Raw genomic sequence first — 21,461 nt, 5'->3', positions numbered from 1 at the left:
AAAACATACCCCCTCCTTAGGAATAGCATTACACTAAGCTTTGGAGGCTCGTAACTCTGGTTCTAATAGAGATACGGGGATGTCCTTTGAGTATGTTATAGTCCAATTTATCCCCCATCCAACCATACTAAAAACGTAGGACTACGACAAACAGGGGCCGAGTAATTGAGAAAAATGTTCGTGGACATTCTTTCCATAGGAATAGCATTACACCCAACTTTGGAGGCTCATATCTCTGGTTCTACTAGAGATACGGCGATATCCATTGAGTATGTTATAGTCCTATTTGCCCCCCCCCTCCTTCGTTAACATTTGCTCCATAGGATACTCCATATACGGGAAAAACCTGGAAAACTCAGGGAAGTATATGGGGGGAAACCTGGAAATCTCAGGGAAATTTGTTTTCCAAAAGTTGTATGAACCCTGTTTCCTTACAAACTCCAGTTTTGGCTTGACAAAGGCAGGAGGTATTTGTTGTGGGCGGGATTTATACTAAGTGCACTTATAAACCCCGCCCACTAGCCTTCGCCAAGCTACTCCCTGAGTTCAGGAGGAAATTCAACTTGTAGGGAAACCACCTAGCGTTCAATTTGGAAATTAAATTGGCTAGACAACCATTTTTTATTGTTTCATGTTTATGAAATAACACCATGCAAACTTACTCTTTCTAATGCAGCGCTTTATATAATGTAATATTAACAGGATCCAAAACTGAAAAACCAGCTTGTTTAATTACCATTAAAGCAGACATTGCCAAATTTTTCGTCAAGTTTTGCTTTGGTCGATTTCCTCAAGAAGATTACAAGAAACAACTTCTAACATTCATTAACTGTGACAAGATAAATATTTTGGATGCGGAGAATGTTCATTTGGTAGATCTAGTTTTAATTGCCTCTATACTTAATTAGCGATCCTGATCTGATTGAATTGTTCAGGTTATATCTTTCACCCAATCTCTCATTGAGTCTGACTTGGACTTAAACGATTCTGAGGTCGCTTACGTTATTAAGAGTATCAGGAGCATCTTCAGGACACACAAAACGAAGAATGAATTCGCTTCCAATTGTATTCGCGTACTTGAAAAATGTATCGCGTATTCGGTTCCGAAAGAAGGAGAAAGTAGGGAGAGGGTTGAGAATAGGGATTTGCTTTTACGTATGAGCAAGGCCTTATGGACTCGAGAAAGCCAAGAACTCCAAGACGTAACCTTTATTCTTCCACTTATGGACCTCACGACTACTTTTCTTCAAGTAAGATTTCTAGCTTGTTTCATTTACTGTTACCAGGGATAGATTTAATTTTAGAAGTAGGAATGGAGAACGGAACGGTTAGTATTTACTTCAGTCCGACTCATAGACCACCCAGTATAGAGCCCCTCCCTTCAATACGTAACGAAAAGTTTAAATTATCTTATTGGCTCACTTAAATTGCGTTTTGATGACGTTACTGACGGGGACAGTGAAAAATACGTAATTCCTTTTTACCTCTTTCGCTATCACCCGCCTCTTCTTTCATACCCCCCCCCCGTCCCGTGGAAGGGGGTCCGTCCGGGATTTTGACGCTCGCCAACATTACTCAATTCTCCATTCCTACTTCTAAAATTAAATCTATTCCTGCTGTTACATATTTAAAGGGATAGTATCGTTTAATTTCCACTTCCGTGAGCTTAAAAATTTTAAACACATGATGTGTATTGATTGTGACTCGATGTTTTATATGCATGGTGTTCCAAGAAGGGTTTTAGGGCCAAGTACTGGGTTTATAATGTCATAACTGTGTCACCTTCTGGTGACAAAAAGGCGTAACGTAGTTCACGATCGACCAAAGTTCCTAAATGTAAGGAATGGAAAATTCGCCATACTCAATTCTCCATTCCTACTTCTAAAATTAAATCTATTCCTGCTGTTACATGTTTAATACTTAAAGGGATAGTATCGTTTAATTTCCACTTCCGTGAGCTTAAATTTTAAACACATGATGCGTATTGATTGTGACTCGATGTTTTATATGCATGGTGTTCCAAGAAGGGTTTTAGGGCCAAAGTACTGGGTGATAATGTCATAACTGTGTCCCCTTCTGGTGACAAAAAGGCGTAACGTAGTTCGCGATCGACCGAAGTTACTAAATGTAGGGAATGGAAAATTCGCCAAAAACTTAGCACCTATCAGTGTTAGAGCAAAGCGCGGGTCACGTGGTTCCCTTCAAGTTGACTTTCCTTTGGAATACTGGTTTTTTGGCTTGGCAAGGGATAGTGGGCGGGATTTATAGGTGCACAAATGCCTCTTGCTTTTGCCAAGCCTAAACTGGAGTTTGTAAGGAAAGTCAACTTGTACGGGAACCATGTACGTGACCCGTGCTTTGCTTTAATCTGCCTCGAGGCTTCAGTTGAAAGATGAGGTGATGAAAAGGCGTGTCTTATTTGCCCTATTTTATGCCCTAATTAATCGAGAGTTTCCATTCCTTTCTGTTTGAATTCTTTGTCGCCACTTCTATTTGCTTTATTGAGGGTGCGCGAGTGAAGCCCTAATTATAGCAACAAGGCCGACGTCATAACAATGTCGTTACCTTCATGATGTCGGCAAAGCTTTTTAATTATAAGATTTTTAAAGCAAGTCTCGCCTGTGGTTTAGTTTAAACAAATGCGCCACTGGATGCTCCCATAGTTGAGGGGTGGAGGGGGAGTTAAAGGGACCGTGAAGATGCCATGGGCGGGCGGTTAAGTATTAATTGAAATACGTCACTGGCACGGTGGCACCACGTGACAACAAGATATGAAGAGTCCACATAGAGTGGAACTGGACATCTGGTCCTTAATTGTTTTTCGCGAGATTCCAGCGCCAATTCCCGGAAGCGGTGGTTTTCGAAATAAAAGTGACTAAGCTTCTTTGAACCACGCCTCTCCTCGGTCACGTACCTCTGACGTAATTCAAATAATTTTTACCCACCCGCAGATGCGTACTTTACAGTCCCTTTAAGCTTCGCAAAGGCCATGCAGTTGTAGCTCCGCCTTTCTTTGCGAGTTCTAATTGGTTCCTGCCTACGGTAACGTAAATTGGCAGCCAGCATGTTAGGGGCAATTAACACATTAGTCGGCATTTGCTTTAATATCTGGTACTTCAGGCACTCAATTTTGTTAGCTTATCTATTGCTATAATATCTGGGACTTCAGGAAATGAATTTTGTTAACTTATCTATTGCCATAATATCTGGCACTTCAGGCAATCCATTTTGTTAACTTATCTATTGCTATAATATCTGGGACTTCAGGCAATCCATTTTATTAACTTGTCTATTGCGATAATATCTGGGACTTCAGGCAATCCATTTTGTTAACTTATCTATTGCTATAATATCTGGACTTCAGGCAATCCATTTTGTTAACTTATCTATTGCTATAATATCTGGCACTTCAGGCAATCAATTTTGTTAACTTATCTATTGCTATAATATCTGGGACTTCAGGCAATCATTTTTGTTAACTTATCGATTGCCATAATATCTGGCACTTCAGGCAATCAATTTTGTTAACTTACCTATTGCTATAATATCTGGGACTTCAGGCAATAAATTTTGTTAACTTATCTATTGCTATAATATCTGGCACTTCGGACAATCATTTTTGCTAACTTATCTATTGCTATAATATCTGGGACTTCAGGCAATCATTTTTGTTAACTTATCTATTGCCATAATATCTGGCACTTCAGGCAATCATTTTTGTTAACTTATCTATTGCCATAATATCTGGACTTCAGGCAATCATTTTTGCTATAATATCTGGCACTTTAGGCAATCATTTTTGTTAACTTATCTATTGCCATAATATCTGGACTTCAGGCAATCATTTTTGCTATAATATCTGGCACTTCAGGCAATCATTTTTGTTAACTTATCTATTGCCATAATATCTGGACTTCAGGCAATCATTTTTGCTATAATATCTGGCACTTCAGGCAATCATTTTTGTTAACTTATCTATTGCCATAATATCTGGACTTCAGGCAATCATTTTTGCTATAATATCTGGCACTTCAGGCAATCATTTTTGCTATAATATCTGGACTTCAGGCAATCAATTTTGTTAACTTATCTATTGCTATAATATCTGGACTTCAGGCAATCAATTTTGTTAACTTATCTATTGCTATTATTAATTCACTGTTCATTAATTGCTGGCAATATACTTTTAATTATTTTCAGTTTGATATCAGCGCCGCCTGGTATGACTACGATAAAATTGAAAATCAGGAACTTGAAGCCCCTTTTCGTGATCTAATTCGTATGCTTAAATCTCCTCGATTACGAGTTCGACTTCATGCCGCCGCTAAACTAGGCGAAGTTTTGAGTGGCTTAGCCAACTCTCACAAACCAGAGAATTTGAAAAAACTGAAAGTGATATTCGACAAATGTTACGCAATTTGCACCCAAATTTGCGAAGACCCAAGAGGAGATTCGAATGATACGCTATCGCCTTTCTTATCGAGCTTACTGATGTTCTTATACCAATCGGCTTCATCGAGCCTCTCTTGCGAGAGAGATTCAGTTTTCGGGCTCATTCAAATTGGTAAAGTGAAGAATGTCTCGACAAATATCTTGTCAAAGGTACGGTATGCGAATCTACAATTTCAATGATATCATATTTCATGACGAAAGTGGTATTATGTTACACTTTCGAGTCTCTACTTTCAAAATATCAAGTTTTTAATATCATCGAACCAAAGTTTCTATTTTTAAAAATCCATTGAAAAATCACGAAAACTCTGCAGCAGTTTCGATATATCAATAATTTTTAGTCTTGTCGAGCTTGTTCGCACGTTTGGTGACGTCTCTATGACGTAAGGGGAAATAAAAGCGCGGGAATCCTATACGCGTCTCGAGCTTCTCGCCAGTCTAAACTCTGGGTCTGATGGCGGAGAGAGTGGCGCCATCTCTAAGGGGAAAAATATATCTGTGACGTCAGCGTACGGGAAACGTTTTAGCCTTTTGTAAAAAGTGGATTTCAAATAATTTCATATGAAGCATTTTCAAATGCATATTGCGGCCAAATAAGCAGCAGAAATCGGAGGGAGAATTAATTAAAAGCTTGATATTTTTGAATTCATAGAAATTAATTCTATCTTTTGTTATATAAATCAGAGCTGGTTTTTCAAACGAAGCTTCTCATTCCCTTCTTGGTACTTTATGCATTTGACATATCATATTTTTCTCCGCAGGTTTTAATTCGACTTGGGAAGAAACTGGGACTCTCGTCGGAATTGCCGATTGTTTTGAATCACATTTTATTTATTGTGTCCCGCTGGTTGGAATTGAATAATCCATTGAGTGAATTTCCTTTCGTTTTGTTCGAGTGCCAAACTCTCAGGGAATTTTATAGGTATGTTTAACGCAGGGTTTATACAAACCTGGAGAACCTGGAATTGTCAGGGAAATAAATTTTTGTTTAAATATTCAGGGAAAACTGAGGGAAATTGGTAAGTTTTTCCCGAAGGGTTGATCTAGATTAAAACAACCAATCCCACAGTTATTACTCGGAAATGCCACTCCTATAGTTACTACGTGTCCTGGGACCTTGAAATATGTGGGGGGAAAACCTGGAAATGTCAGGGAAATCTGGTTTTGAATGGTTTTACGAACTTTAGTATAATTTCAGTAGGTATTAAGTTAGTTTTTTCATTCTCATGCACAATACTCCGATGGGTCCGACACTCCCAAAAAAGCGTACTGTATTTCGCGATTTCGCCAAGGATTTCGTGATTTATTCCTTGATTTCGAGATTTCGTGATATTTTCTTGATTTCGCGATTTCGAGATTTCGTGATATTTTCTTGATTTCGATATTTCGTGATATTTTCTTGATTTCGATATTTCGTGATATTGTCTTGATTTCGATATTTCGTGATATTGTCTTGATTTCGATATTTCGTGATATTGTCGAGATTTCGTGATATTGTCTTGATTTCGAGATTTCGTGATATTGTCTTGATTTCGAGATTTCGTGATATTTTCTTGATTTCGAGATTTCGTGATATTTTCTTGATTTCGAGATTTCGTGATATTTTCTTGATTTCGAGATTTCGTGATATTTTCTTGATTTCGAGCGTTCGTGATATTTTCTTGATTTCGAGATTTCGTTATATCTTTTTGATTTCGAGGTTTCGTGATATCTTCTTGATTTCGCCAAAGATTTTGGAATTTCTTCTTTAATTTCGTGTGGCAGATTTGTTGATAAGCATAGGGGATTTCATATATATGTCGGACAACACGCAATTCTTATACTTCAGGATAGTAGAACTGTTCCTATTGTTACAATGCTATTTGGAAATTTACAAAATTTCTTTGGCACAAATATAGTTAACTGCCTTCTAAGAACCAAACTAGGGTTTATGAACTGCGATTCAAATGCAGTTCTTGCCTTTTTTGTTTGTTCATCTAGAAAATATCAGTCATTGTTGGTTCCTCTTTTGATTCATCCATCGGAAAAAGAGAAATTAGACGAAATTGCCAAGGAATTGGGAGTAGAAAGCAAGACCGTCGTCGTGGGTTCATTTGCCGCTGTTATGACGTCGATACTACCGTGGCTCATGGATGAAAAGCCAGAAAATGCTCGGAAAAAGTCTAAAGCTGCCGCCAGCCACGAAATAGTACGAGAAATCATCACCGATGAAGTTTTTGCCGCAAAGATATCCGAAGATACGAATAAGATCGTTTTGGGACTGCTACTCAGTCTTAATGAAACACCCAATAATCACAGACTTAAAAGGCTCAAACACTTGTAAGTATGACAGTTTTTAGAAAATGCATGGCAATTGCGAAGTAGCAATATTGTTGTTTTAGTTTCTGTCTACCCTGTAAAGAGGCGCACTATTAGATACTCGTGAAAAATGGGGTAGAAAATGGTTCAAAAGTGTAGGACTAGAAACTGCATGAGAAGGGGTTATAATTAGGGATATGCACCGATATATCGGGCCTATCTTTTTCTTATTGGTATCGGCCAATATCGGGTTTATGTAAACCGATATTTCCGGGAAAAACTTGACAAGTTATAATGCAAGGTTTTCCACAATCTCAGTTTTACTCCGTTGTTCACGACTATGAGAAAGTAATTTCCCTGGTTTCCCATATCTCCCACAAACAATCGAAGTCGACACTAACGTTCTGGTGTCCCTAATGTACACTTTGAACTTTTGACTTGTGGTCCATAAGTTTGCTTATAACGCCACTTCTTGTTGAACAAAGAAAGGTGTGAGCTGCATTTTTACTAAAAACCAAGCAAGGATTTAACTTAGACCACACCATTTTTTAAGGAAGGTGCTTACCGCTAAAATATGTAGTGGTACCACATTAAACGAAAGAGATATGACACATGTCTCTAATAAAACAAAGTAAAAACGTAAATGGTCATAAGTAATGTCAGAAATATATTACTTTACACGAAGTTCACTTCTCCCTACCTCGCGCCGGCCATCATCTATGAAGTATTTTTACAGGCTAGAAACGGTACCGTTCCTCCCGAACAGCGAGGCAGAGAGGTGAAAATAAAAACACGTACTAGCGACGCGTTGTGAGAAAAATGTGCGTAAAACCGGTTTTCTTACAATCGTATCATGGTTGTATCTTAAGCAGCGGCTTCTCACTTGCGCGAAATACAGTTGAATCCCGCCGTTTCTAGGAAACGTCCGATTATCTTGGCAGTGGCCATTTATCACAGTTCTCTCGAGAGAGGAAAGATTTTTCTCTTCGCGACTAGCGCGCGTCGGGAGGGGGAAAAAATTCACGCCTATTCACTCTTGCAAAGTTTTTTTTTTTTCGGGTTTTCTCTTCATAGATGATGTCCACAGTACTAACCATTATTGAAGTGAACTTCGTGTAAGGTAATATATTTCTGGTAATGTTGATATTCATGGAGAAATATTATTATTTTATGGGCCGATATATCGGCTACGAATTTTCGATATATCGACTGTACCCATATCGGTGCATCCCTAGTTATAATGCATACTTTATTTGAGCTGACATTATATATTGTTTCTTTTGTTTTACCAAAAATCTCATTTTATTTAGTTTTGCTTTAAATTTATAATTTATAATTGAATTTTCGTGTCGATTAATCGCGTTTTCGTATCGGATTAATCGTTTCAATAGGCGTTTAATCGAATTGGTTTCTTCTCAAATTTTAAATGTGTAATGTTTGCAACGTATTTCAGTTTACCTCCTGCCACTTCAGCAAATTTTCCATGGGAAGCGATCGAAAAATCACTTGACTTTCTAAAAAGCGGAGTTCCCGATATTCAGTCAACCATAGAACTTGTAGCTCGAAGACCGTGCGGAATACCGAATTTGTTATTCGGCATTCGCGCGGAACTCTGCAAAGCCGAGCGCAAGGAAGAACGTTGCAGAGTTATTCTGGTCTATATTCTGTTCTTGGAACTCGTTCTTGGGAACGGCCTGTTGAGAGGTACACTCGAAGCTACATCTTCGTTTATTGTTAGGGAAATTGCTCAAACGTTTATTAACGAAATCAGGTTGTTAAGGTAGGTTAATTGACATTTTTAACGGTCGGTGAATGACTGAGAGTGAAATTGGGGTTTGTTTTTTAGAGAGCCCTTGTTAGACATCGATAAATGTCTTGCAGCGTTTTGTATTGAAGGTCTAAGATATTTATGCTCAGATTGCATCGGGGTTCTTGCAAATGTAATTATGATAATAACAGTTGAACTGTTTCATATCTATGTGTAAAAAATTGCAAGTTTATAACATGGAGTTGAATGGCATGAAATTTTTTGAACTGAAAGTTCTGGGTTTTATTTCTGTTTGAGTTTAAAGCAGAGTGTACACGTTTTTAAAGCGAGTCTCGGCTGTGGTTTAGTTTAAACAAATGCCACTAAATGCTCCCATAAACGAGGAGTGGAGGTGACTGGACCTCTAAGCTTAGCAAAGGCTAGTTTTAAAGGGACTGCAAAGTAGGCATCGGCGGGTGGGTAAAAATTATTTGAAATACGTCACAGACATCACGTGATACCAAGATACAAAGGCTACGTTCAGTAACTGGAAATCGGAAAAAGCCGTTACCGCTACCGATGTGTTTTTTTTCGAACGCTACGTCAGAGTGACGTCAGACGTCACTGAACGTTTTTCTTTCTCTCTCTGTTGCGTTTGATGATACTTTCCATGATGGCGTCTGCTAGAGATTTTGGATTGAGGAGAAACTGTTATTTTTGTTATTAAATGAACTATCTAACGATGATAAATCGGAAATAACCTTAATTCCAGTTCATTTGAAAAGATCTATAAAAGAAAAATGTGTTATCGTTTCGCTAGTGGCTTTGGACTGCATTTCTCGCCGTGTTGAACTTCAATTAATGACGTCATAAATCCGATTCGCATCGAAAAAACCTGCTCTTCCAGCCGCTGCGATCGGTGTCACATCGATGCGTAGCGTGACGTAGAAACCGGAAGTGCGAAAAACCGTACTGTAAAAAAATCGGTCTCCGATGCGCGCAGCGCTGCGTACGCTAGCAGTTACTGAACGTAGCCAAAGGCTCCTCATGGAGTGGAACTGGACATCTATTCCTTGTTTTTCGCGAGATTGCAGCGCCAATTCCATGAAGTGGTAGTTTTCGAAATAAAACGAACTAAGCTTCTTTGAACCACGCCTCTCCTTGGTCACGTGCCTCTGACGTATTTCCATTAATTTTCACCCACCCGCCGAAGCCTTCTTTACAGCCCCTTTAACTACGCCCTCATCGATGAGTTCTGATTGGCTCCTGCCTTTGGCAACTTAAAATTTGCGTGTAGAATATCAGGCAGAATGTTAAGGGTACCACAGAGGCCGAGATTTGCTTTAAGCAAGTCTCGGAAAATGCCACCAGGTGCTCCCATTGTCGACTGGTGAAGTTGACTGGACCGCTTAGGTTAGTAAAGGCTAGTTTTAGCTCTGCCCTCGTGGGCAAGTTCTGATTGGTTCTTGCCTTTGATAAGGTAAAATATGTGAACAAGTGTTAACATGGGGTTAGTAATATTTTAGTTTACACACGCGAAGTTGTTCTGCCTCTTGTATCTCTGTGGTTTAAAGTAAACTAAACCATAGCCGAGATTTGCTTTAGGTGGTTCTATTGTATACATCAACTGGTATAAACTTCATGTTATGAACTGTGCAATAGCAAAAACCATAAGTTTATAAGATATGTTCCATAAGTATGACTTCGTAATGCTAGAGACTTTCAACTCTATCTAGATCGAGAACGACGGAAGCGAGAATCCACCTAATTCCCTATCACCGGAAGTTAGGCTTATCTCGGGTTTCGTGGAGGAGAGTAACGCGAAGAAATTCGTCTGTTGTCTGCTACAAAGGCCAAAAATATGTACTGTAGCAGACGACAGACGTATTTCTTCCCGAGATAAGCCTAACTTCCGGCGATAGGGAATAAGGTGGATTGACTACACTTGGTTAATTTTGCAGGACTTCCATCTAGCTCCTGCTTAGTCTGTACTAAGCCTTTGACAACGCCTTAGTCACCAGGCGTCTTTGCTTTACCTCGAATCTATGACCTACGTCAATCACTTCATGACAAGCTCCAGTTTGTAACCAGTACTGGACAAACTTATGGAACATATCCTATGAACTTACGCATAAACTACTAATATTTAACAAAATTAAACGCTTATTAAATAATTTCTTTAGACTGGAAGTGATTTAGTTCCGAAAATAATCGATTGTGTATTAATTTTGAAAGATTATCCAACAATTTCCAATGATGTAATTATGACCTTTTGACCTTAAAAAGGGAAAATGCATCATTTATTTAAATAATTTGTAGGTTGTTGGGCTTCTTAACCTTCTGATTGTTGAAAATGGAGAGACTCTAAAAGAAATCTTGTCTTCCATTGACGAACTTCCTGACGATACGTTTCTAAGGGATATTAGGCAGAAACATAACAGTTTGAAGAGACCATACGAATCCCTAGAAGAAGTGATGCAAACGTTTGTTAATAATTCTTGTCGGCGCAAGGATAGCGTTCGACCTGAAGGGTTACTTCATCTCCTGGGAGAATTGAGGAAACGTCGGGAAGAATTAGTCAATATGGCTCGTTTTATACAAAGTATGTTCCAACGTTTATTGCGTCGCTTGCACACTGCTTAGATTGAAAGATTACAGGGTTCATACAAACCTGGAAAACCTGGAAAAAAAAAACAGGAAAAACCTGGAAAAATCAGGGAAATAAATAGTTGACAAAAACCTCAGGGAAATTTTGAATTTTTAGTAAAATTCACTGGAATTTAGAATTTTTAGTAAAATTCAGGGAAATCAGGGAAATTTAGAATTTTTAGTATAATTCAGGGAAATTTAGAATTTTTAGTATAATTCAGGGAAATTTAGAATTTTTAGTATAATTCAGGGAAATCAGGGAAATTTAGAATTTTTAGTAAAATTCAGGGAAATCAGGGAAATTTAGAATTTTTAGTAAAATTCAGGGAAATCAGGGAAATTTCGAATTTTTAGTAAAATTCAGGGAAATCAGGGAAATTTCGAATTTTTAGTAAAATTCGGGGAAATTTAGAGTTTTTAGTAAAATTCAGGGAAATCAGGGAAATTTCGAATTTTTAGTAAAATTCAGGGAAATCAGGGAAATTTCGAATTTTTAGTAAAATTCGGGGAAATTTCGAATTTTTAGTAAAATTCGGGGAAATTTCGAATTTTTAGTAAAATTCAGGGAAATCAGGGAAATTTCGAATTTTTAGTAAAATTCAGGGAAATCAGGGAAATTTCGAATTTTTAGTAAAATTCAGGGAAATCAGGGAAATTTCGAATTTTTAGTAAAATTCAGGGACATCAGGGAAATTTCGAATTTTTAGTAAAATTCAGGGACATCAGGGAAATTTGCGTCAAACAGGGGCCGAGTAATTAAGCAACTTGTTCACGAACATACCCTCCATAGGATTATCATTACACTATACTTTGGAGGCTCATAACTCTGGTTCTACTAGAGATAAGAATATGTCCTTCGAGTATGTTATAGTCTTATTTGCCCCCCATCCAACCATACTAAAAACGTGGGATTTCGTCAAACAGGGGCCGAGTAATTAAGCAAAATGTTCGTGAACATTCCCTCCATAGGATTAACATTACACTATATTTGGAGGCTCAAAACTCTGGTTATATTAGAGATACGGGGATGTCCTTTGAGTATGATATAGTCCCATTGCCCCCCATCCCCTCTTTCGTTAACATTTGTTCCATAGGATACTCCATATATTGGAAAAACCCTGAAATCTCAGGGAAATTTGTTTTCCAAAACTTGTATGAACCCTAGCCATTTTTAGCCACGCCTTCTCCAAGCCGTCCAAAACTGGAGTTCGTAAGAAAAATCAACTTGTAGGGGAACCACGTGACCCGCGCTTTGCTATAATTAATGCATTAAGAAAAAGTTAGTTAATTTTGTTATACGATAAATTGTTTCAAATCTTTTTCAGATGGAAAATTATTCTCTGAAGACTTGGAAGAGTCCGCTTTACATTTAACAATCTGTCACTTGTTGTCCTTCAGTCAGTCAAACTCCTTAGAAATTCAACAGATTGCCGCTCAATGTTTGGGTGAAATTGGCACCGTTGACTTTGGTTCCCCTATATTACCAACCATTTCCAGGAAGAATAAAGAAAACTCCTTCATGAATAGTGAAGAATATGAAATTTACTCTGATCTATTTAGTTACGCTGGTGATGAAAGGTACGTGATATTCTCTATCATATAACAAGAATAGTTTGCAAATATGTTCAAAAAACCGAAAATTTCGACTTGTTTAAGGGAAAAGGAAATCTAACATAACATTATACCAGGGCTGTACGGGTCCAAATTTTTGGGTGTCGGGTAAACTTCGGGTAGTAGAAAATTGATGATTGATTGATGCCAGATTGAGGGAAATTTCCCATATCTAGGGAAATTTTGACTCCTAATAACGGTAAAAAGGGAAAAGGGAAATTCTACGAAAAATTTGCTAAATCTAGGGAGATTCCATGGGAAGAAATATTTTATTCAAAACCTACAATCTCAACATAGAAAATTAAACAACTTCATTAAATTGACCTATTAATTACGTTGGATTCTTATTAGATGGCAACCCTGCTACTGTTTTTAGTAATTTCCAAACATTGAATTACCGAAATTCGTCTGCTAAATAACTGACTCATTGTGGTCGTTACGAAAATACATCGCCAAAAACAGTTGTCAAGCTATAATTCTATCATTTTCTATGCGCAGAATCTGGCAACCCTGAACTAGGGAAATTTTGGTCCAAAAAAAGGAAATTTTAAGGGTTAGAAAGGGAAATTCCATTTTTCCAACCTGGCATCACTGAATTTTACCCGCCGCGGGTATCGAGCCCTCGGGTCCTGCAAAATCCCCAAAATTAGCTTTCGGGTCCAATTCGGGTCTTTTTTTTTTCCTTACAGTCCAATTAAAAGCTAGATTTCAAAGCTGAGCCATTATCCCATAGTGTAATTCTTTAAATAATATTAATTAATAGCTTGTTACTAATTAAATTATTTAATTATGAATGGCAGAAGTATTGAAACATTCGCGGTAACACCGTGAACTGGACCCGTGGGGATTTTGTCAGACTCGGCGGGTATTGGCAAAGGCTTAAAATTGGGACTCGGTGGGTATTGGCAAAGGCTTAAAATTGGGACTCGGCGGGTATTGGCAAAGGCTTAAAATTGGGACTCGGCGGGTATTGGCAAAGGCTTAAAATTGGGACTCGGCGGGTATTGGCAAAGGCTTAAAATTGGGACTCGGGTACCCGTTCGGGTCCTAAAAAAGACGAATACCCGACATTTTCGGATACCCGCACACCCTTGCATTATACCTTAAAAGAATCTGCCTTTTCTTTTAAGGTATAATGTTATCTGACCTATCTTGTTTACTGCTCTTATGTTTGTGTAACTATCTCTGTAAAGTACCAGAAAAATAAATAAAACCTCTCCTTATTTTCATTATTCTAGAATGAACGTATTCTCAGCGGCTACAGTAGCATTGAAAACTTTATTTTCAACTCAAGATGGACGAAAATTTATCAGCAGTTGTAAAAGAAACGGGGAAACAAAGCTCTCGCAATATTTTCAGCCACTTTTGACTCAATCCGTTGTGACCATCGATCCGTTTGACATATATTTTACTATAGTCGATAATGGCGAACTGTGGTGTCCCAAGAACACTGTTTCCTATCATTCATGGATTTCGCAGTTGGTTTGCTCGATTTTGAGAACGGGAGCTCATAAGTCGTATCTTTTGAAAGAGTTGGGACCATTGTGTCTGGTTGAAGTGTGTATTTATTGTATAAGCAATTTTGCAGATGAAAGTGACCATTAGTAATTTCTTACTTCAATTTAATGGGGTCAAATCGAGGTTCATGGAAAAATCAGGGAAATAAATAGGTGACAAAAACCTCAGGGAAATAAATAGGTGAAATTTAGAATTTTTAGTAAAATTCAGGGAAATCAGGGAAATTTGCGTCAAACAGGGGCCGAGTAATTAAGCAATTTCCCACCATTTTGGTGGAAAGGGGAGGATCAGCCATCTTAAGCCACACCTCTCGGGCACCTCCCTTTTCGCCATTTTGGTGTAAAGGGGAGGAGCCATCTTAAGCCACACCTCTCGGGCACCTCCCTTTCCGCCATTTTGGTGTAGAGGGGAGGAGCCATCTTAAGCCACACCTCTCGGGCACCTCCCTTTCCGCCATTTTGGTGTAAAGGGGAGGAGCCATCTTAAGCCACACCTCTCTGGCACTTCCCTTTCTGCCATTTTGGTGTAAAGGGGAGGATCAGCCATCTTAAGCCACACCTCTCTGGCACCTCCCTTTCCGCCATTTTGATGTAAAGGGGAGGAGCCATCTTAAGCCACACCTCTGGCCCTCCCTTTCATGGTGGTTGTATTAATATATGAAAATACCTTAATGAGAACGTCTAACTTGCAAAATTCAAACGGTACTTTGTGTTTATGCCACACCTCTCTGGCAGATCCCCATGTTCGATTAATCACCCTTCGTTTTAATTACTTCTGGTCATTTTCCTGTTTGTTAATGTAGTTTAATGTAAATTATTTTAATTAATTACCGCAGCCCAAATTTTGTGAGAAAATTCTCCCATACGCGATTTCCTGTATTCTTCAACATGGAAATGAAAAGTACAAGGAGATTTTATCCAACCATATTTCAAATTTTGTTACGAAGCATTGTTTGGCGAAGGAGAACAATAAAGTATCCGATAGCCAAAATACCATTTCCTCTGATGGTAATTATTTATTTAATTTAGCCTTACCTTTGTGGCTTTTATTTTAACTGAGATGACCTTCTCAGGGAATTTAGAAGATTCATTGTACCTTGATAAAAATGCAGTGATGTCCATTCTTAATGTGGTACATTATCTAAGGATGAAAAACAAAGAAAAGTAATTAAAACTTAAAATTTTAAGTTTGGGCTTTGTGACTCTCACTTTGAGTTTCTGATAGAGCTTTTTAGGCGGTCGCTTTGGACCATACCTGTTGGTGGTCGAGTTTTTATTATTTAAGCCTTTGAACCGATTACATTTTCCTTATCAAATACCTAATTGAATAATTTATTGCAAATCGAATACAAATAGTTAAGCCTTGGTACTACCTCATTAATCGCGAATAGTTATGCCTTGCCTTGGTACTACCCCATTAATCGCGAATAATTAAGCCTTGGTACTATCCCATTAATCGCGAATAGTTAAGCCTTGGTACCACCCCATTAATCGCGAATAGTTAAGTCTTGGTACTACCCCATTAATCGCGAATAGTTGAGCCTTGGTACTACCCCACTAATCGCGAATAGTTGAGCCTTGGTACTACCCCACTAATCGCGAATAGTTGAGCCTTGGTACTACCCCACTAATCGCGAATAGTTGAGCCTTGGTACTACCCCACTAATCGCGAATAGTTGAGCCTTGGTACTAACCCCAATAGTCGCGAATAGTTAAGCCTTGGTACTACCCCATTAATCGCGAATAGTTAAGCCTAATATTCTTGAATAGTGAACCCCAATTAAACGATCCTATCCTTTTTAAGAAATAAAAGCACCGTTTGGCAAACGGACTTTGCCTTAAACATAAGTTACTTCCACATGGCGAGCGCCGCGGCGTATTGTGGACGACACTTCACTTCTCTAATGTACTTGGAACTTTGGTGTGACGAAATGAACAGGTATGATAAACTACCATCCCTTACAACATAATTACCTTAAATATTTCAAAACTAACCGTGTTTTAATGAAGAATTATGAAAACGAATGAAGACCCGGACTTCAACAGTCAAGGATCGGCCCAAATTACTTGTTTAAATGCTCACGAAGACATTAACAAAGTTCAAAACCTGCTTCTAGAAGCTTTTCAAGGAATTGGGGACATAGACGGAGTTCAAGGGTGTTCTCGTGTCTTTGGTGACAGTTTTCCCTTAAGGCTTTGCCTTTACGAACAAGAAAATAAGTGGGATCGAGTTCTTTCTGTTTGTGACTCGGAAATGACGCAAGAAAATACTACAATGCATCTTGGGGTTCTAAAAGTAAGAATTGAAATTGTTGACCAAGCCTTTCATCGGACCGTGTAGTGACTGGACACAAATTCGTGATATTGTGACATTTTTCTAAATTAATATAATTACTTCCTAGGCTTTGCGAAAGAGTAGTTTGACCAACACGTTCAAGGGTTATCTTCGTGGTCTTATGATTGATGTCAGTGAGCCATCTCCGGAGTTGCTGGAATATCAAGCTGAATGTTCATGGAGAGCTTCTCAATGGAATTTCACTCCATCTGAAAAGTAGGCTGTACTTTATTATTAATTTATGATGTCGAGCTGAGCTTAGAAGTTTTGAATCTGTTATGGATTCGTCTCTCTTTGGTACACTGTGCAATACGAGGAGTCGGACATTCTTCTTTTTAGTTTGCAGGATTTTGAGGTTTTTTCACCCCAGATTTTGAGGTTTTGACAGAAATTTTAAAAATCTTGACTTTATGTTCGAGATTTTGACAGAAATTTTAAAAATCTTGACTTTATGTTCGAGATTTTGACAGAAATTTTAAAAATCTTGACTTTATTTTCGAGATTTTGACAGAAATTTTAAAAATCTTGACTTTATGTTCGAGATTTTGACAGAAATTTTAAAAATCTTGACTTTATGTTCGAGATTTTGACAGAAATTTTAAAAATATTGACTTTATGTTCGAGATTTTGACAGAAATTTTAAAAATATTGACTTTATGTTCGAGATTTTGACAGAAATTTTAAAAATCTTGACTTTATGTTCGAGATTTTGACAGAAATTTTAAAAATCTTGACTTTATGTTCGAGATTTTGACAGAAATTTTAAAAATCTTGACTTTATGTTCGAGATTTTGACAGAAATTTTAAAAATCTTGACTTCATGTTCGAGATTTTGACAGAAATTTTAAAAATCTTGACTTTATGTTCGAGATTTTGACAGAAATTTTAAAAATCTTGACTTTATGTTCGAGATTTTGACAGAAATTTTAAAAATGTTGACTTTATGTTCGATTTTTTGAGAATTAAAATTGAAATTTTGAATTTTCATATTTTAAATGAGATTTTCAGATTTTGATTGAGGCTTAGAGATTTTGAATAAGATTTCTGGATTTTGTATTACACTTTAGGGATTCAAAGTGTATTTTGAGATTTTGAACGAATGGTATTTTAGGCTGACGTTTCGGAATTTAAGGTTAAGAATTCGGGATTTCTAGATTTTAAAATTTGAGTTTAAGATTCGAAATTTTTAGATTTTAAGTTCGAGGTTAGTTAATCGAAATTTCTATATTTTGAGGGGTGATTTATTCTGAATTCTGCATTAATCTTAAGAACACAGATTACACTCTAAACTCTAACTTTGTTCTCCACTCGTCCCCTCATGCTATTAAGCGGCTGTTTCTGGGTAAAAATTATTTGAAATACGTCACTAGCAGCACGTGACGCCAAGGCACGAACACTCCACATGGAGTGGGACTGTACACTGGTCCTGGTTTTTCGCGAGATTGCAGTGCCAATTCCCCAAAGTGATAGTTTTCGAAATAAAACGATCTAAGCTTCTTTGAACCATGGATTAACTAACGCCTTTCTTTCCTCAGTTGTTTGCCTATGACGTATTTCAAAAAAGTCTTACCCACTAGCCTATGCCTTTTTTACAGACCCTTTAAAGCAACGTACGGGTTCATTGGATATATCAAGTTCCATACCTGCCGTTAGACAAATTATTTGTGAACACGATCGTTTACTTAACTAAACCATTCGTTTTTGCTTATCTCTTTTTGTGCTTTAGTTCAAATCCTGGAGTTCATCAAATTTTGTTTAAATCCCTAAATTACCTGGAAAACCGAGATTACGATTCATCATTGAAACAACTAAAAATTGGAAGGCAAAATGTTTTGTCGGCAATTCCGCAATTTGGAATATTGGAATCGGTTAAGAGCGTCTACCCCTTTTTGAGTCACCTTCAAGCATTCTCGATCATTGAAACTGCCATACGTCACAAAGATCTCCCCGTTGAGCGCCTTCTTAACGAATGGGAGACTGTTAACTTAATTCCCTTCAGCCAGTTCGAACTATTTGAACAAAATCTCCACGTACAAACCGTCATTTTAGGTCAGATGGTCATTAAACAAGGTGGAGGTCATGAGGTCAAAGGTCTACAGAATTCGCTTAGGAATATTTTGAAGATAGCTCGCGAGGAAAATCATTTGGAAGTTGCCTTTAGCGCGTTGCAGAAGTTAAAAAAGCTGTATCAGGATTCTGAGGAAAATTCATTGCGTTTGAGGCTAGAGGAAGCTCGGATCTATTGGTGTAGGGGAGAGATTAACGTCGCCAAACAGGTTTTGAAGTCCTTGATCAAGCCATTAGAAAAGGTAAGATATCATTGAAAAGAAAGGTAGTTTTTACCTCTATGAGTGACGATGACGTCACGGAGAGGTATTACCCTGGACGTGTCTGTATGTGTGTCTGTTACCGCGTTCGCAAATCGGAGCAAACCTGTTCACAGAAAGCAATATTGGCTTCTACTCCATTATCATTGTTAGGGCTAGCGTTACGAGAAACGTCTAGCCTCCCAATGGCAGGCCATTTATTTTGAACCAGTGGCTTTATATACCCTAAATTTCCGAAAGTGGCATACGCTTGAATTCAAACGTTGTTATTTGTTGTTGGTAATGTGAGCATGTTATTCTCTTTCTTTAGCAAGTGGATGAGAAAGAGTCAAGTACAAAAACTCCATTATACGCCGAGACACTGATTCAGTATGGTGAATGGCAAGCCGAAACTAGTGGAGAAAGCACATCGACTATATTATCGAATTATTTGGAAAAGGTATATTACTCCAGTTTTGTGTAGTACCATATTCCAAAATACGCCCACCAGGAGGCGCCCCTAAATTCCAAAATACGCCCACTAGGAGTCTCCCCTAATTTCAAAAAACGACCACTAGGAGTCTCCCCTAATTTCAAAAAACGCCCACTAGGAGTCTCCCCTAATTTCAAAAAACGACCACTAGGAGTCTCCCCTAATTTCAAAAAACGACCACTAGGAGTCTCCCCTAATTTCAAAAAACGACCACCAGGAGACGCCTCTAAATTCTAAATACGCCCACCAGGAAACGCCCCTAAATTCCAAAATACGCCCACTAGGAGGCGTCCCTAAATTCCAAAATACGCCCACCAGGAGGCGCCCCTAATTTCGAAAAACGCCCACTAGGAGTCTCCCCTAGATTCAAAATACGCCCACCAGGAGACGCCCCTAAATTCCAAATACGCCCACCAGGAAACGCCCCTAAATTCCAAATACGCCCACCAGGAAACGCCCCTAAATTCCAAATACGCCCACCAGGAAATGCCCCTAAATTCCAAATACGCCCACTAGGAAACGCCCCTAAATTTCAAATACGCCCACCAGGAAACACCCCTAAATTCCTAGTTCAGGAGACGACCCTTCACACTTTTTTTAAATGACACGTGCTTGTAGTATTTAACATTATAACCCTATGGTTATTAAAGGTTTATGGTAGTAACCGTTCACAGTTATGGGGGCTTACATTTTACCTTTGATTTTCTACTTTTAGGCCATGACTATGTTAAAGAAACTAAGCTCGCACAAAGACTTGCTTTATGACGCCTATTTGGCCATTGCTAGATATTCGGATGCGCAATATCTTTCCCTTAAAAAATACCGTAATGCTCCTGAATTTCAAAAAATGATCAAAGCTATGGAGGAGACAAATCAGGAAGCCAAAGAACTCAAAGAAATTGTCGAAAAAAACAACAAGTAAGTTTTATTTTGTTCATTGAATTAGTTCTACAAATTTGTGAGTTATGTATTGTTAAATACTATCATGAGTTTCCCTGTTTAGTAAATATTTTGTTGCATGGTCTCTATTTTACAGGGAAATGCGTAAAGCCATCCATATAAGGGAAAAACATTGTAGTATAGATAAAGACGAGTTTAATAGCTTAGAAGAGAATCTGAAGGAATTTCGTGAAAAAGCTTTAAAGAATTATATATATTGCCTAAGAGACAATAATGCTCACGATTCAAGGGTTTTTAGAGTCATTTCACTCTGGTTTGAAAGTTATCAAGATGGTGCAGTAAATAACATTATGAAGGTATGTTTTCATTAGAGATTGAGAAAGTAGCGCATACCGTAACGTGTAGCGACCTAATGCATGTGCCAAGGCTTATCGCACGTTTTTTAATTGACAAATCTGGTTCAAAATAATGCGTCATCTGCTTCAGAGAGCAGAAAGTTTCAATATTTTCAACTCTGAAGCAGACGACACAAAATTTTGTCCGAAATTTATCAGTTAAAAATCGTGCGTTAAGCCTTGGAACATGCATCGGGAATAAGGTGGATTTAAGTATCTAAATTCTTGTACATGATAAAACTAATTTGAAATTTGCTTAACATTCTGGCGCCCTACACAAGTATTGGTCAATAATCTTGATTTATTTCAAAATTCTAATTTCCAGGCTGTCGTGCAAAAATTACCATCGTACAAATTTCTTCCATTGATTTACCAATTAGCAGCCAGAATGGGAACCCAGGACTGCGAAGAATTCGAACGCATTCTAATTTTGGTCAGTTATGCAATTTTGCATCCTTTTTTTTAAATAAATTTATTTCGGAATGTGTTCACTTTACCGGGTATGTTTTTATCAAACTTAGGTTAGATTAGGTTTGGGTTGATTTGATTAAGGAAATACGTTTGGTTTTCACACCTAACCTTACCTGAGCTATACAATGGGGGTGGTCAGTTTTCCGTCTTATACGCCCATGGTGGCACACTGTGGAGTCTCAGCGCAAGCTAAAATTAAGTGGTTTCCAACAGATGGCGACAAGTACTGTCCCTCTGAAAACGGAAAACAATCCTTGAAAGACGTGAAATTTATTTTTGCATCTCAG

The 21,461-nt window shown here is 38.0% G+C and overlaps 1 protein-coding gene across 4 annotated transcripts in view; it reads left to right on the top strand.

The window, feature by feature from the left end:
* tefu (Serine/threonine-protein kinase tefu) overlaps positions 1-21,461 on the top strand; it is a 48,537-nt gene that overhangs the window by 19,556 nt on the left and 7,520 nt on the right. For all 4 annotated transcript variants that reach the window (XM_089864419.1, XM_089864420.1, XM_089864417.1 and 1 more), the window contains exons 16-36: positions 703-872; positions 936-1,250; positions 4,201-4,602; positions 5,214-5,374; positions 6,433-6,771; positions 8,204-8,530; positions 8,597-8,690; positions 10,681-10,755; positions 10,817-11,099; positions 12,472-12,724; positions 13,996-14,314; positions 15,111-15,282; positions 15,348-15,438; positions 16,079-16,213; positions 16,285-16,570; positions 16,677-16,825; positions 18,336-18,918; positions 19,247-19,375; positions 20,124-20,326; positions 20,445-20,664; positions 21,029-21,136. In XM_089864419.1, the coding sequence (XP_089720545.1) occupies positions 703-872; positions 936-1,250; positions 4,201-4,602; positions 5,214-5,374; positions 6,433-6,771; positions 8,204-8,530; positions 8,597-8,690; positions 10,681-10,755; positions 10,817-11,099; positions 12,472-12,724; positions 13,996-14,314; positions 15,111-15,282; positions 15,348-15,438; positions 16,079-16,213; positions 16,285-16,570; positions 16,677-16,825; positions 18,336-18,918; positions 19,247-19,375; positions 20,124-20,326; positions 20,445-20,664; positions 21,029-21,136 (4,814 nt within the window). The remainder of the gene's footprint in view (positions 1-702; positions 873-935; positions 1,251-4,200; positions 4,603-5,213; positions 5,375-6,432; positions 6,772-8,203; positions 8,531-8,596; positions 8,691-10,680; positions 10,756-10,816; positions 11,100-12,471; positions 12,725-13,995; positions 14,315-15,110; positions 15,283-15,347; positions 15,439-16,078; positions 16,214-16,284; positions 16,571-16,676; positions 16,826-18,335; positions 18,919-19,246; positions 19,376-20,123; positions 20,327-20,444; positions 20,665-21,028; positions 21,137-21,461) is intronic.

Source organism: Phalangium opilio, unplaced genomic scaffold, assembly GCF_054372755.1.
Source record: "Phalangium opilio isolate 3A_F unplaced genomic scaffold, DU_Popi_V2 ptg000013l_1, whole genome shotgun sequence".
Classification (NCBI taxonomy): Eukaryota; Metazoa; Arthropoda; class Arachnida; order Opiliones; family Phalangiidae; genus Phalangium; species Phalangium opilio.
The sequence above is the reverse complement of the archived record's forward strand: the minus strand, read 5'-3'. Positions and strand labels throughout refer to the sequence as shown.